The sequence below is a fragment of the Penicillium canescens genome (genome assembly GCF_028828765.1).
Source record: "Penicillium canescens strain IBT 15451 chromosome Unknown utg000004l_segment0_segment0, whole genome shotgun sequence".
Lineage (NCBI taxonomy): Eukaryota > Fungi > Ascomycota > Eurotiomycetes > Eurotiales > Aspergillaceae > Penicillium > Penicillium canescens.
In genome coordinates, this window is record NW_026703966.1 from 3,278,166 (window position 1) to 3,293,267 (window position 15,102).

A 15,102-nucleotide genomic window follows, 5' to 3' on the forward strand; every position below is an offset into this window, starting at 1 on the left:
GCTAAGGAAATAATTACCTGAATCCAATGAGGCCACGACATACAAAGAGGCACAAAAAGGCGAGTCCGAGATCAGCGAAGAGCCAAGGAAAACAAAATACACAGTATAGGTACAAGGTGTGCTTCTTCAAGACACGACACGACAACAGCACTCGAAAAGTATCCCGATGATAATAGTAAAAAGCAGGCGGTTGCCATACAAGGAACGGAACAGATCCCAGATCCGGGGGTAATCTTCAAAAAGACAAGGGAGAAGAAAAAAGACAAAGCAGAAAACGGGTAGGTTGAAAATGGTTGAACCAGACCTATCTAATACAAGCAATAATATCCAGGCTGAAACAAAGAAATCCAAGTCGGTGTTAAGACAGAGGGCTTGCAAATGGGTATACAGCGGAAAAGGAGAGAAGTCTCAAGCCATGAAAGGGACGGGTCCAATCTGTTGTACCTAGTTTCCCCCGGGGTACCAGGGTAAAGTAGGTAGGGTTGGGACTCTTTGCTTTTCGTCTCGTTACATGACAAATAATAAATAAATAAAAAAAGATAAGAAAAGGAACAGGGCTGTCGTAAGTCAATGATATCAATCTATCGCTAAATGGGTTATTGTTATGCCGTAAAAGGTCGTCTCGCACGGGGTCTGGGTGCGGAGGAAGGATTTTCAAGGAGTAGAAGGCGGACAGGTGGCGTGGTTCTTTTCGTCAGCGTAATGCGGGCTGTGTCGTTGCTGGGTGGTTGTTCAGGGTCCGTGTCCTCATTATCTGGGACATACTTGACGCTGGAGCTGATAGACGCTGACAGGTAATGGGAGCTCAGTGGGAGCTGATATTTGACGACGCCACGAACGATCAGTTCAAAGGGGTGTTGTAGGACGCGTTCCCAGCGCTCTGTGCCTCCTTCCTCGGTTTTGTTCCCCGGCCGAGCTAAGCGAATCTGTCCCTTCGAGCTGGAGGTGAGATGGTTCCATGGCGAGGACTCGAAAGATAGTGGCGAGTCGAAGTGGAACACACGACCCAGGAGCATAGTCTGGGAGTCGCCTTCTGGGTCTTTTGGCGGGTCGGTCCCTTTGTCAACACCGTCGTTGGTATGTAGTGATGAGTGGCCAGGCATGGCTTCCTTAATGCACTCCACACTTCCAAGGCAGCGCACGGTCTGTGACAGCTGCCAGCGACGCCGACTTTGCTGGACACGTGGAAAGTTATCCGAGTCATCATACTCGCGCCAGAGCTTGTCAGTACCGACGAAGCGGCTCTTGGCGAAGATGTTGATATCTGTATCTTCGATAGTGACAGGGAACAGATTTGGATTGACTGATTCCACGTTCAGATCCAACATGATCTCTTGCTCTGACGCAAGGACGTTTTGAATAGCAACGACTTGGACATCCAATAGAGGCTGGGTTGCCGCTACGATAAACGATGTGGCACCACCAGCCACAATAACCAATAAAAGAAGTATCATGGCGCATGAGCCGTATCGGGAGAAATATCCGCGTTGGCGCTGCGCCATATACTCCATCTGCCGCAGGCTTGCGCTGTTTGGTCTTCGGCCATGACGACTGCGGACTGCACGTGGCGTGCCAACCAAGGGGGTGCGCTCATCGTCTGCGCCTTCTGCGTCAAAGTCATACCCGTAAAGCTCACCGGCCTTCTTCGTACCATTAATGGTTTTATAGTTGGGCGACGAGCGAGTATTGCTGTGGCGCGAGTGCCGATATCCATTCCCAATGAAATGCCTTGGGGACTTAGGCTGAGTCTGTGATTGGGGAAAAGGTGTGTTGTCGTTATCGAAGAGACCTGGGTGGACGCCGTTGCGTCCGTGGCGGCCGATATTGTGATGCCGTGGGGTAATGGTTCCGCTTCCACTGACCCTGGAACCGTTGCGACTTCCCTCAATCTCGGGAGCCTCACCGTCAATACTGCTATTGTAGGGGTTGTTGGTGAACTTCATGCTCCGCTTGCTAGTCACGCTATGAGCACCGTCCCGCAATCCTCGTGCACGGCCAGCCAGCTGATCCACTTGGCTTGCCATGGATGTTGCACTCGGCGTCCGGGAGTGATAACGAGAGGGTCGGGAAGGATAGGGGTCAGGTGGGTTAGATTCGTAAACGAAGGTTTCGTCGGAATCCGAGACATCAGCCTCGTCAACTGCATTAGCCACTTTGGCTTCAAATATATCCGCTTTGCTGGTCGCAGGCCCCGTTTGGATGGTATTGGGGCGACGGTTTTTCTTCTTCTCTTTGCGCGGGCGAATTGTTTCGGTAGAAGGCTTCATGCGAAGGGTGCCCTGGTCAGCACGAGAAGCGTTGCCTCGCTCTCCCGCGCCCACACCCAGAGAGACCTGCGGAATGGAGCTGACTGTCTCCGTTTCCACGGTCATATTGCGGACGGAGCCATCAGCAGGCTTTCCGCGAGCACCGGCACTAAGGGATGTTGTTGATTGCTTTGGAATAAGAGTTCCGGGGGGTTTCGCCGCCCCGGATGCTTGGGAACGAAGCTCTTCCTTTGTTCCAGAGCTCCGGTTCTCTCCACTATCACTGCCACTCCCTGTATTTTGCTGTGAAGGACGCGGAGTTGGGTTCTCGTCGATCCGGTGCAACCGTGATTCCTCCGGGGTGACCGGCTTGGCGGCGCTTTCACTGGATGGGGTCGAAGGATTGCTAGCCATCTCTTCGACGGTTTCCAAGGAGGACCCTTGTCCACTGGCGCCCCTAGTGACAGCCCGAGGCGTGCTTCGATCGACCTTTGTGACCTGATCTTCAGTCGGCGACGATCTCTTATGTGAAGTATTCGCAAGAGTTGGATCCAAATCCGCGCGACGGCTCCCAGCCCACGATGACATGTTGGACTTTTCTGGACTGGCAACATTGGCCAGCGACTCAGGAGGGGCGGAGAGGACAAGAGGTTTCACGGGAGAAGACGATGATCGCTGGTTATTGAAAGTTGTAGAATATCCTAGCGGGACAGATGTTGGACCGTTCGAGGTTCGAGTCGGGCTTGATCGGTCTTGACTAGCCTTTCGGGATTGAGAGGACACTCGGGTCGGGGAGTGATTAACGGGACGTGAGGATAATCGGACCGGAGAGGATTCGCGGGAGGAGACAGCGGAGTTTGTAGCAGACGCAGGCGCGGAAGGGTTCGTAATACTTGGAGAAAGCCTGGGCACCTGGGACATGGGCTGGGACTGAGATTTAACAGACGAGCGCTCAGTTGCCGCACCTTCGCTGGTCGACCGATGCACAGCATCCGGTGCCTCCTCTGCATTCTTGGCATCTCTGGACGATCCGGAGGCACCATTAAGGTGAGGCGGCCTCTCGGATTCCGCAGCCATGGTCTTTGTCGAGTCAGAATGGACTGACACAACGTAGACAAGTCAGGAGACCCGAGAGGAAGCCGGGTAGTTGGGCAGAAACAGGTCCCAAAGGGGATCAGAAAAAGCAAGGCACGGCGCCAGGCAGGGAACGGTCGACGGTGAAGAGATGAGTTGTAGGCAAGAGCGAATGAGATATCACGAGTTGTCGAAGGAGATGTTGCGCAGAATACGGGTCGTTACACATGCGAGGGTATGGCAGAACAAATAGCCGAACACCACATGCTGTTGGAAATGGGGTTTCTGAACAGAAGAACCGGGGAAACGAAGGGCTGCAGCAGTTGCAGGGGGGTTGGGGAAACTGGAGATAGATGGAGTGTGTTTAGAATACTAAGTGGGCCGTCAGAGTATTGCAAAGAGAGACACACATGCCGTTTGGCTTTGTTTCGGGCAAGAACAAGAGCGTCTAGAACGACTGAATCGAAGACGGCTTATGGTTGGCGGATTTGCGCAGATGGGGGTCCGCCGATCCGGCTCAACGTTTTGGCTTGACTGGTTTTGGTGAAAGAGGATGATTTGGCTGCCGAATGCGCCTGAGATGTCGGTGACCAAAACCTCGGTGAAAGTGGCTGAGAGGGTCAGGTCCGCGCTCGGCAGAGGCCAATGACAATAGCCCACGTCAAGAAGGGGGTCCTCGCACTGCAGCAAAGAGCACACGGATGGTCTAGAACGCAATGTGCGAATCTTAGAATGTGAGGATGGAAGTTTTTGAGAGGAAAAACGTTTGAAGACGGAGAGTAAGGGAAACAAGAGTCCGGGGTTGACGATGAGGTAATGACGGGAGGTACATAAGGTAATAAAAAAGAGGGAATAATAAATTACGGTAAGGTGAATACCAGCCACAATGACCTCATCGCCTCAAAAGTTACTTCAGGATACGTAACGTAGGTACAACAAGGTGATACAGCTGAAGGTTCTATAATTCCTTGAATCCCTTGAGTTCCTGTGAGTTTTTTTCAAGTTATTGTATTCCAGACAAAGGTGCAGGCGCTACTGCAAGGGAGGAAACAGTGGATATAGAACCAATAATGAGTTATAGCTTGTAACGCGTCATTAATAATGTACAGTTCTATCCTAACTGCAAACCAGCTATGTACAACACCATATTAGGAAAAGAGCCCAAGATACATACACCGTTTATCGTTAATATCGTTTGGGCTCTGAACCAAAGCCAGAGGCCGCAAGTGGGATCGAAAAACATAATAGAGAAACAAATTCCTGGGTATCGATCCGTCGACGCGTAGAAATTATAACACGCAAGAACACAAGAAGCTTTTGTCCATTTACACAATTTTGTAGACTCGTTTAGCAATCCAAACAGACACAGAAGCAAATACAAATAGTCCGCCAGTAACTATACCGTGTCAGTGATAGAACCAGCAAAAAACAAACAGGCCATGGGAAGACTTACTGCACCAAAACCAGTTCAAGTTGTCGATTTCCTGACCAGGTACCTTGACGTTCATACCCCACATGCCGCAAATGATGTTCATCGGTAGGACAATCGTACCAAGAACAGTCAGCTTACCCAAGACATCGGCAGTATGTTCCTGGCGCTCGTTCATCAGAATGTTGATCTGCGCGAGATAATTAGAATGGGCGCGAGAGAGAATTCTGGGAAATGGTCAGCCAGCTGCAACATCTTGCAGAATCAGGGAACGGAATGCTTACGTCTCATAATGCGTCAAATTTCCCGTCATCGTCATAATGTGATCTTGAATATCACCCAGGTAGAGACCAATCTCGGACTTGGGGGCCACCTCCCACTGCTCATTGCAACGTTTGGCAAAGCCCTTGACAACATCTGCCTTGTTGCTGAGTAGCCGGTATAATCCCATGACCTTCTTGCGGCATTCTCCTACTCGCCGGAGCATTTCTCCTGGTGCAAATGAAGGAAGCACGCTGTCATTGGACGACGCTTCCTTGCTAGATGAGTGCATTTGCATGATCATCTCGTCGATCTCATCTACCTCGTCTTCAATGGCTTGAATCAGTGGGCCGAAAACGTCGGTAATGTCGTCAATCAGGGCATATGAGATCCAGTCGGAGCTCAAGATCAGGTAATCCATCAATTGACGGACGCGCCGCCGCACGTTGGCGGGATGAGGCGTTTGCGAGAAATGGAAGGATATCACGCCTTCACGGAAAACCACGACATACATGTTGACTGGCTCAAGATAGTCCTCACTATTGGTGTCTTGCTCAAAAGTCCGGTAGTTGACGAAATAGTAGCTTCGGAACAATTCCACTTTCTCTCGGGCTTCTTGCATCATGATATCCTCTGCTGTCAGCGCGTGGATTCCAAATGCCTTGGCGATTGTACGCATCTCTGCATCTGTCGGAGAGAGAACATCTAACCAAAAGGTAGGCCTGGGGCCGTAGCGTTTAGGTTTGGGTTTCGGAGCAAGGTTTGACTGCGCGGGCGAGAGGTCTCGGTGAGAGTTGGGATGTCCTTCGCTTATAACAGACAAGCGTGACGGACCTCTCACTGGAGGAGCGTTGCCGGCGAGAAGATCACCGGTTTTCTTTTCACTGGGTGTCTGAGCGGTACCGCTTGTCATATTGGGATTGACGTTTGTTTGATGGCCTTGACCTTCCGGTACAGGCACCCCTATCCGCGGACCGGTATTAACGGGATGAGCTGAATGGGCGGCAGCTGCAGTTTCCATAAAAGACTCTCTGTCCGAGTCTTCGTCATCAGATGAATCTTCTAATTCTGGGGGATCTGGAATAAACAATTCCCGGAAGCTGCCTCCTGGTTGAACCAGCTCGGAGATCGTTTGAGCGTGGATAGTGCTTGGGAACTCCTCGTTGAAGTATGTAAATCGGTAAGGTGCCTCATCCTCTTCGCGCCGCCAAAATTTATACTGAGGACGCAATCTGCCCTCAATGAGCATCGGTTCATTAATCTTCTTAACTCGAAGGTCCCCGTTGCGTTCCTCTTTCTCCTCGCGACTCCATTCTTCCAGCACGGAGAGATCGGGCCACCGCCGATGTCTGCGGCGTCGACGCTCACCAGCCTCATCCCGTGGTCTAGTACCCTCGTCCCCGAGTTCCGATATCGTTTCGGTAGGGAAGCACACATCCTCCTCTGCTGGTAATGCCACAGTTCGGCGGCGCCGCAGTTCCTGATGCGGCGAAAGTAATGGCGAACCGGGAGAAGAGGGTGCCGAATGAGGATGTGCCCCATTACCATCCATATCAATCAATGTTTCGTTCATGTTTAGAGAGTCCCTGTGCATTTCCAAGGACCGGGCCAAGGAAAAGTCCCAATCGGCCCCAGTTACTACAGCATCATCATAATTCATCTCTGGTCCTAACTTCGGAGACCCGGGGATTGACGGTGGATTATTCACATCGTAGTCACGTTCGATAGCGGAAGAATCAAGTGGGCTGCGGTTGTCTCGTGGAGAGCATCCTGATGATACAGTTTGAACGGATGGTTGGCGAGCACGAGATGAAAACAGATTGGCGCGGGAGTCTGCGCCGTAGCGAGCGGTATTGGAGGTGTGCCCCGAGGTAGCCCGCATCAATGGAGTTCGGTCGTTTGCTTCTTCGTCGCTATCACCATCGCGATGTTGCTGGTTCCGACCTGCTTTCGGAGTGCTGCGGGATTGTCCGTCATTCGACCGGAAGACATTGGATAGGATAGAGGTCGGACGCAGTGATGAAGCAAGGCGGCTGTCACGACGAGGTCGCATCATCGGCTGGTCCCTATTTGACACCTTCGATTAGCATCAACCCCAGGAGCTATATATCGCTCATATCGAAAGAACATACCGATGATCCAACAATGCATCACTCTCCAAGCTTGTATTACTTAAATTCCTCCCCAATTTGAAGAACGAAGTGTCCCTCGAGGTTGGCCGATCGGCCTCCATTGAATCTCGGGCACCTCCACCAGCACCTGAATGCTCTTCGGCGCTATCATGGGCCTCCTCTCGCGAGGGTGTAAAAAAGATTGGTGCCGATTGCGACGTTTGCGATTGCGGTTCTTCCTGCGTTTGGAGGACTTGGAGGGTTTTCCAGCACCATTATCGGCGGGGTGTTCTGAGCGGGTCTCTCCAGCTGGCGTAGCCTCGGAGACGGGGATCGGACCAGTCCCTGGGGCCCGACCGCCCATTGGACTGTAACTAGCCTTGTTATCAGAGGGTGGGTAATCGCTGCTGCGTTGGAGACGGTTTTTGGAGCTAGAATGCGAGGTAGCAGACGGTCGAGAAGCCGCGCTGCCTGGTGTCGGGGTCATTGGTGGATCCATGACAGTGAACACGTCAAGTGGATGGCGGCTGCGTTCAAAAGCTCCGAGTGACCCAAGGAGTGTTCCGTGAAAGGAGATTCGATTCAAGAGCCTATCAGCAAATTAAGACCCAAATTAAGCCAGGCTGAACAGGGTTCTCGAATTCCGGAAGGTCTCGCAGCATGCAGGGTTTGTCCCATGCGATCTAGTTAGCGCTGTTGATCATGGGAGAAGCGACATTGGCATGTTTGACAGGCATTCAGCGCCTAGACACCGTAGTGGAAAATGCGCGAGAGCTGCAGCTTAGCGTGGGGATGACGCGGGTGGCAAAGCAAAGTGGAACATTAGGCTGAGCGGGAGATTAAAACAAGGAATGCGAACCCAGCGATCTTAGCGCGACGATCACGATACTTGAACAGATAAATATAAGTAGGCCCGATAAGCTACGAAGAAGGAGAGAAGTTCCAAGGCAACCCAATACACCGGATATGGGAGGCGGACAGAGCTCTCACAGGAGCTGGCCAGACCCACGGAGAAGTTCATTAGTCATCTGTGACTGGGATTCGTATCAAAATGAACATATAAAACTCTTTTTTTTTTGGTTACACAGTGTATTGTTCATTGATCTCATTTTAGTTGTTGCATATATTCATCTCGAATACGATACATTTATCTGGAGGAGATTGCTTTTAACGCATACGTCCCGATATAGATCTGCCATTATCACGAGGTAACCTAGACACTATCAATCTCCCCTGGCACTTCTTCAACTGTCCCTGCAAGACAACTTCAGACTGTTCATGACTACCAAATTTCCGAAGGTTAATCTTCTCAGGGAGCATCTGATCAATCTCTTCAAATTACCTTCCATGACATTCCGGCACGCGAAAGTACACAAAAACAACCGAGGCTACCGAAATACTCCCATAAATAAAACCAACCTTTGAATGTAGGTTGGCATAGTCAGAATCCATGAGACATGGCATACTAGACGCAACCACAAAGCTACACGAGTGGATGTTAGCTCATTAACGTGCAAGGTTATATATAGTCCCGGAACGCCCACTTACAACGTTAGCATATTTGCAACAGATGCAATGCGCTGTGAGTTATCTCGCAATCTTAGTGCTGGAATCTCAGTGGTCATGACGTATGTCAAATCAGCCCAGCCTATGTTAAATTCAATCATAAACAAGGACGACATCGCGACAATGGTTGACTTTTCAGTATAGTTTGGAGTATGTACCCCAAGCGCTCCCATAGCCATGAGAGCTGCCATTTGGACTGCCGCACCGATCAAAAGTAAAGGCCTATCTAGATTAGCATGAATCAACGTGCTGTCTTGAGTGCAATGAGGCTACCATACCTTCTACCAACCCTATCGTTGAGGAACAAGCATACTATGATCACACAGAGTCCGATGAAACCATGATCACGTTGAAGTTAAACCTGTTGATCGTTTGCAGAGGCTTGACGTATAAAGTTCCATATTGTGAAGTGAATGCCTGCCCAGTCGCTTGCTGAAAAAGTTGAGTCCTACAACGATTGCTGTTCGTTTTCGGTTGGCGTTCGAAAATAGCTCTTTGAAATGACCTTGTTCCGGTTCCTCTTCCAGCCCTTTCTGTAGTAATGAGAAGTCTTCCTCGATCTCGTCTGTTGTAGAAGACCCTTGTCATAATTTCTGCAGATTTGTTTGAGCCTCTACTGTGCAGCCTCTAAGAAGCCACCGAGGAGACTGAATACAGTTAGCTTCTCCCAGAAAATGTCATACAGGAAAAGCTTCCAAACTCTGGAATAAACCAATTGGGAGATATAATGATGCTAGGTATAATGAAGAAAAGTCCTGATGGAATCTTCCAGGCGCGGCCATCATATATCTTACTAGTGCCATTGCACACCCAACCAATTACCGTCCCTCCAAACTGGCAGCCTTTTTCACTACGTTCTGCGCCATTTGTACTTTGCTTCCACCATGTACTTCTCAAATCTGTGGTATAGAGCAAGGTGTAGAGCAGGGAGAATGGAGGTCACCTAGAGTCCAAGTATATACTTATCTGAGTGTGAAGCCGAAACCGTTTAAGGTAATGTTATAGGCTAGGAGAGGAAACGCTGGACAATTTTTCTACTTCAATCTCGTCTCTACCAAGACAGCGGAACCTGATATTTCTACCAATGCTCTAGAGTGTCAGCATCTTTGGACTTTTCAATCCCACCCGCAACTCCATCCTCATTCACTTCCCAATCGGCCAATTCAGCACGCTCCGCCTAATTAGCAAACACCTTATGAACCTACACACATCGCAGACTCGTTGGCAGAAACCCACTGAAATGATATACCTGATATGGCCCCTTAGTTGAAGGGCAATAGGACAACGGGATACTATTGCTGCCTCGCGCATACCTATTAGCACTAACCCTAAACAGTAGTAGCGGTCTACTCTCGTTCCTAAAATTCTAGGCTAGGGACTAGCACGTAGGCTTAATGTATAAGCTAGCGGGAACATCCTAAGCGATCCTATCCGGAAACCACGGCCCGGTCTAGGGTGAGCTATTCACCCTATCCGCTCGAAATAAGAGGGTTAGGAGGCTATATATGCTCTCTTCGATTTTGCTAAGCGGTTAGAAGTTTTTACGAGGCTCTATAAATAGTTAGGACACAAACTCTGTCGGATTTTGTATCCGGATCCTTAGAGCTATATAGCGGAACTTTATGTGGCGAGGAGGAATAGCGGAGAGGAAAGATCGGATAAATGAATTCTTTGTAGGGAAAGATTTATTAACCGCTAAGTTTAAGTATAGAAGCTCTATTTCTTGATTGCTAGTGGTTAGAGGTAGTCGTGATTCGATTGTATCGAGAAGACGGGCGAAAGCAACGACGGCTTTCTTAATATCCCGCTGAGTGTATTGATGAATTTCCTAGGGGTAGAATTGTTCCGGTAATGTACTTTTCGGCTCTAAAGATGGTGTCACTTTGCTATTATCAATCATCTCTAGATAAGCCTAGAGAATGTGCTATAAAGGCTTCTACGGCTATAGCTTTTTAGTATAATCAACTATATATTCCTAATCTAGGAAGAAGGCAGCTAGTTTAGTCTCTTAGTTAAATCTATCCCTTATATTAGTATCAAATCAATCTAATAGAGGAGCTAATAGAGGAGCGAAACTAGCAAGATACTAACTTCATCCTTATCAGTAGAGTATATCCCTAAATACAGCCACGCCAACCGATCTTCCCACGATTTAAGAATAGAGAATCGGAGGAGGTACTAACTCTCTTAAAGGCCACATAGAAAATAGAAAAAAATAGAAATCCGTATTTAGAATATAGACGGATTTTGATAAACATAGAAACTATATGAGTTTCGGGCTCAGGCGGGAAGCGAGGTCGAATGGAACTGGGGAAGAGTTTTCCCACCAGGTTGTAGATGGAAGTGAAGCTATATGCCGTCCAGTACTAATCCATAAATGCTCCAAGATCTTGTTGTGAAGCTTGGCAGATAGCTGAAGGTCAAGACAAGGCTGCATTTGGTAAGATGAGTAGGGAGTAGAGAAGGAGGAAAGGAGAGAAAGACCTTCGATCCACTTCTGAAAAGCAGGACTTTTTTGCCGACGCAGCCGTACTACATGTATGGCGAGATGCTTAAGAATAATTTGTTTTCAACATAATATCATTTTAATAGCAAGCCACACATTTAAATCGCACCAGCTTCCTTCAACACTGCCTTCAATTGAGCAGTATTCAACTTCTGCAAATCGGAGTTACCACCAATATGTTTGTGGTTGATAAAGATGTTAGGAACAGTGCGCTGCTTGGTGAGCTCTTGCAATGCATCTTGGATCTCGCCACCGTCCTCTTTGTAGAGTGTTAGTATCGCTCTTGGCAAGAGGTAAGATAAACCGTCAGAACAAATGGTACCACTAATTACTTACCCATCTTATCCAATTCGAGGCATTCGAATGTGGCATCCAAGCTCCGAAGTGTGCTCTTAGTCGCATTGCAGTAAGGGCAGTAGGACTTGGAGAAGACGACTGGGATATATTAGCTTTGAATGACTTCGGACTTGCCGGGCACATACCAACTCCATTGTCGTCGATAATCTTTTGAACCTTGGCAGCTGACATGATGACTGGTAAATAGGATATGAGTAAGAGATGTGCTTTGCCTTTGGCTTTTGCGGCTTTTGATGATACTGTCACGTGACCGAGTCACTATATCTTTCTGACGTCATATCAAACTACATAGCACTCTTACTCCTTGTATTTTTTTTCATTGTTGTTTATTCTTTTCCACAGTACCTACCTATCAATTATCTATTTAGTCCGATAGCTTTGTTTAGATATCTACGGTATATTTGAGTACCTGCCCTACAAACGCTAGTTTAACCACAATTGTGCTTTTCATCGGAGTTCTCAAAGTGGCAATGTCTCAATGGGGCTCCCTGGGTGGTATTCATGGTAAGTATCGATGAGTCAAAGCCTGACCACCTATTCTGACAGACAAAAGGAACGTTAGAGACCAGATAAGTCCCGGGTATGCTCGTTACCTAAGGACAGTCTCAAAAAAGGACAGAATAGTCACGGGTGTGCTCGTTGAATTAGAAAGAACAGTTAGCAACGAGGTAAGATAGAATCTGATAGAGTTAGGGAAAAGAGTGGAAGACTGTATATTTGTGGAACTATGGAAAATGCAGAGAATAATGAATGCGGGAAAGGTAGGTACAAACCTGGTAGTTTCTCTATGAAGCAAGCAGAGCACGGGAAAAGATGTTCAGCTTCGAAAACACGTAAGCCTTGGAGTACCTAAGGAGCTTGTACTATTAGGCGTGAACTTTACGTCTTGCTGTAGCGTATAGTCTCACCTTGGATCAAGGAATCAGGATCATCAAAAGGTATCTTAAGCTAAAACTTAGTAGGTAATCTCCCAGGCGTAGACTAAAAATTGCGTAGTTAAAAAATCTCTAATTGATCTCTAAGTAATACGTGAACATCCAAATTATTAAGCACTTACTGATTCTAAAATCAAGCGAACCTAAGCGTGTGAAAGTGGCATTTAAGACCAAAAGGCCGACAGACAGTCTGCCTAGGCAGTTAGGAAGGTTAGAGGAGGGGCGATGCTTTGTTTTGATTCACTTCTCTCTCAACTTCTGGTTAGAAAACATCTCTCACGGGCTCTCACAATTGATTAACCCCTGTGAGTTTACCCCTCAGATTGCCCTCACCGCACTCTTCACTCCTGGTTCTGAGAACCAGCCACACGGGAGCCCTCAGCATGAGGACTCGACCCGGCCCGCGTGAAACTAAACCCAGCAAATTGCTGTTGCTGGGCCCGGCAAAGGGCAGGGCCCGAGGGAACCGAGTCGCGTGGACTTTGACCAGTCCACTGCTGGTCAATGGCCCCGGTGTCGTTGATGCCGGTCTAGAGAAATGAGACTTATTAGCATTTACTTATAGATAGAATAGACTTTTAATGACGTACCACATTCGGCTTGAAGGCCGGCACGTATCGGCGCTGGGCAAGCTTGTGCCAATCAATCCCTTTGAAGAAGGGGTGGGCCTTGATCTCGCCCGCACCGTTGGCACCAAGGCGCTGGGCGGGGCCCCGGTGCAGCAGTCCCTGCAGCAGGCTCTTTGCGGCAGGGGCGATCACGGCAGTCGAGAACTACAGGTCGCCGAAGACGATCTTTCGGTACATCTCGTCCTTGTCCTCGTCGTAGAAGGGCGGCAGGCCGGTGAGCATCTCGTACAGCAGCACGCCCAGGGTCCACCAGTCGACCGTCTTGTTGTAGGGCGAGTTGGTGATGACCTCTGGGGCCATGTACTCGGGTGTGCCGCAGAAAGTGTCGGTCTTATCCTCGTCCCTCATCGCGAGTTTGCAAAGACCGAAGTCGCAGAGGGCGATGTGGCCCTCGTAGTCAAGGAGGATGTTCTCGGGCTTGAGGTCGCGGTAGATGACACCGAAGTCGTGCAGGCACTCGAGGGCGCAGAGTAGTTCCGCAGTGTAGAAGCGGGCGCGGTTGATGTCGAAGGCCTTCGCGTCGTTAAGATGAGTGAACAATTCTCCGCCGTTAACAAAGGCGAGGACGAAATAGAGCTTGGTCTCGGATTGGAAGCTGAACTTCAATGGAACGATGAAAGCGTTGTTGACTTGAGCAAGAACGGATCGCTCGGTCATAGTGTGGAGAACCTCGTTGCGAGAAATGATCTTCGCCTTGCGAACGGACTTCATGGCATAGACGCGCTGGGTGTCGTTCTTGCGGACCTGCAGGACTTTGCCGAAACTTCCCTGACCAATAACCTTGAGGAGGGTGAAGTCAGAGACAGTGAGCTTCTCATCCATGGTTTCGGCATATTGGAAACCAATCTTGAGCTGGCCTGGTCCTTCGTCGAAGTCCAGCCACGAGATGAACTCATCGCCGTTCTTCATGCCTTGTTTATTGATGGGAGGGATGACATGAGCAGTGCCGACGCAGATATCCTTGGACCTGCCGACCGCGGGGGAATACGAAGAGCTGCGAACGAAAAGGTGAACGGTGAGCTGGGTCGATTTCCAGACATCGAACATGAATTGGTTGGCGCGACCGGCCCAAAGAGGCTCGGAGGAGGTACCAGAAACAGAGTTTATGAAGACTTGAGTCTTGTCATAATCAATCAGAGCGTAGGGCATAACACCCTTAGGCAGGTCGGCATCTCTAGGCAGGCTTATGCATTGAGCCTGATAGAGGCTGACGGCCAGAACGCCAAGTTTGGGCTCAACGACCTCGGGTGAATCATTGGCGACTGCAAAGAAACAAGACAAACAATTAGTAAAAGAGGCTATTATATAGAGCCAACCGAGGAGGAGGACAACATACCAGCGGAGTTAGGGTTTGGAAGGTTAGGGTCGGGTGGAGCGGAGAAAGTCGAGGCCGCAAGGATTGGTGCGGACGGAGCGGACGGAGTGGACGGACCGGTAGAACTAGATCCCGAAGTATGAGTCTGGTCCTTGGCCTTCTTCTTGCGCGGCGACAACATCAACAACTTCTTGAACATGATTGAAGATTTGGGAGAGATCAAATTAAGATGGGGCAGAAATCCTTCGAGGCAAAGAATTCCGGAGAGTCGACGAGGAGAAGATCGAAAATGTCAACGCCGGGCTTTTGTAGCCAACGCCAGCAACCACCACCTCCCACGTCTCAAAACTGCGAGTGCACACGGTGCCTTGGAATGACACTACCATTGAAGAGAATAGTTACTGCCTATATTGGAATTGTATTAACGACGTTAAGATGTATTAAATTGTCTTGCCAGAAGTACAGGGTCATCACTCATAAGACATCAAGGCCATGATAAACACAGTTGACTGACACATTGTCTTAGGAACACATAAATGCAAGAAAAAAGGAAAGGAAATAGATCAATATGAAAACAAAACTGAAGCAATAACTCCGAATGCAAATGCCAGCGGTCTAGAGACCGTGGCTTCAAGCCGAACTCCATGCGGTTATCCGGCAAAAAGAATAACAA

General features: G+C 49.0%; 5 protein-coding genes across 5 annotated transcripts; all 5 read right to left on the reverse strand.

Annotated features, from left to right (window-relative positions):
- Positions 1-602: 602 nt before the first annotated feature.
- N7446_006614 (putative phospholipid metabolism enzyme regulator) lies at positions 603-3,323 on the reverse strand (the record flags this gene model as incomplete). The annotated part of the gene is made up of 1 exon (XM_058515361.1): positions 603-3,323. The coding sequence occupies one exon, from the start codon at positions 3,321-3,323 to the stop codon at positions 603-605; it is 2,721 nt and encodes a 906-aa protein (XP_058372539.1).
- A 1,078-nt stretch (positions 3,324-4,401) lies between these two features.
- On the reverse strand, positions 4,402-7,620 carry N7446_006615 (magnesium transporter CorA family protein; the record flags this gene model as incomplete). Its single annotated transcript, XM_058515362.1, has 5 exons — positions 4,402-4,716; positions 4,774-4,976; positions 5,034-7,076; positions 7,143-7,374; positions 7,395-7,620. The coding sequence occupies 5 exons, from the start codon at positions 7,618-7,620 to the stop codon at positions 4,646-4,648; spliced, it is 2,775 nt and encodes a 924-aa protein (XP_058372540.1). The 3' UTR covers positions 4,402-4,645.
- Positions 7,621-8,459: 839 nt separating this feature from the next.
- Positions 8,460-9,584, reverse strand: N7446_006616 (uncharacterized protein; the record flags this gene model as incomplete). Its single annotated transcript, XM_058515363.1, has 5 exons — positions 8,460-8,604; positions 8,670-8,956; positions 9,012-9,119; positions 9,140-9,267; positions 9,371-9,584. 5 exons carry the CDS (start codon positions 9,582-9,584, stop codon positions 8,460-8,462), a joined length of 882 nt encoding a protein of 293 aa, XP_058372541.1.
- Positions 9,585-11,291: 1,707 nt separating this feature from the next.
- Positions 11,292-11,721, reverse strand: N7446_006617 (glutaredoxin; the record flags this gene model as incomplete). Its single annotated transcript, XM_058515364.1, has 3 exons — positions 11,292-11,452; positions 11,530-11,628; positions 11,676-11,721. The coding sequence occupies 3 exons, from the start codon at positions 11,719-11,721 to the stop codon at positions 11,292-11,294; spliced, it is 306 nt and encodes a 101-aa protein (XP_058372542.1).
- A 1,105-nt stretch (positions 11,722-12,826) lies between these two features.
- N7446_006618 (uncharacterized protein) lies at positions 12,827-14,628 on the reverse strand (the record flags this gene model as incomplete). The annotated part of the gene is made up of 3 exons (XM_058515365.1): positions 12,827-13,015; positions 14,051-14,376; positions 14,451-14,628. The coding sequence occupies 3 exons, from the start codon at positions 14,626-14,628 to the stop codon at positions 12,827-12,829; spliced, it is 693 nt and encodes a 230-aa protein (XP_058372543.1).
- Positions 14,629-15,102: the final 474 nt, after the last annotated feature.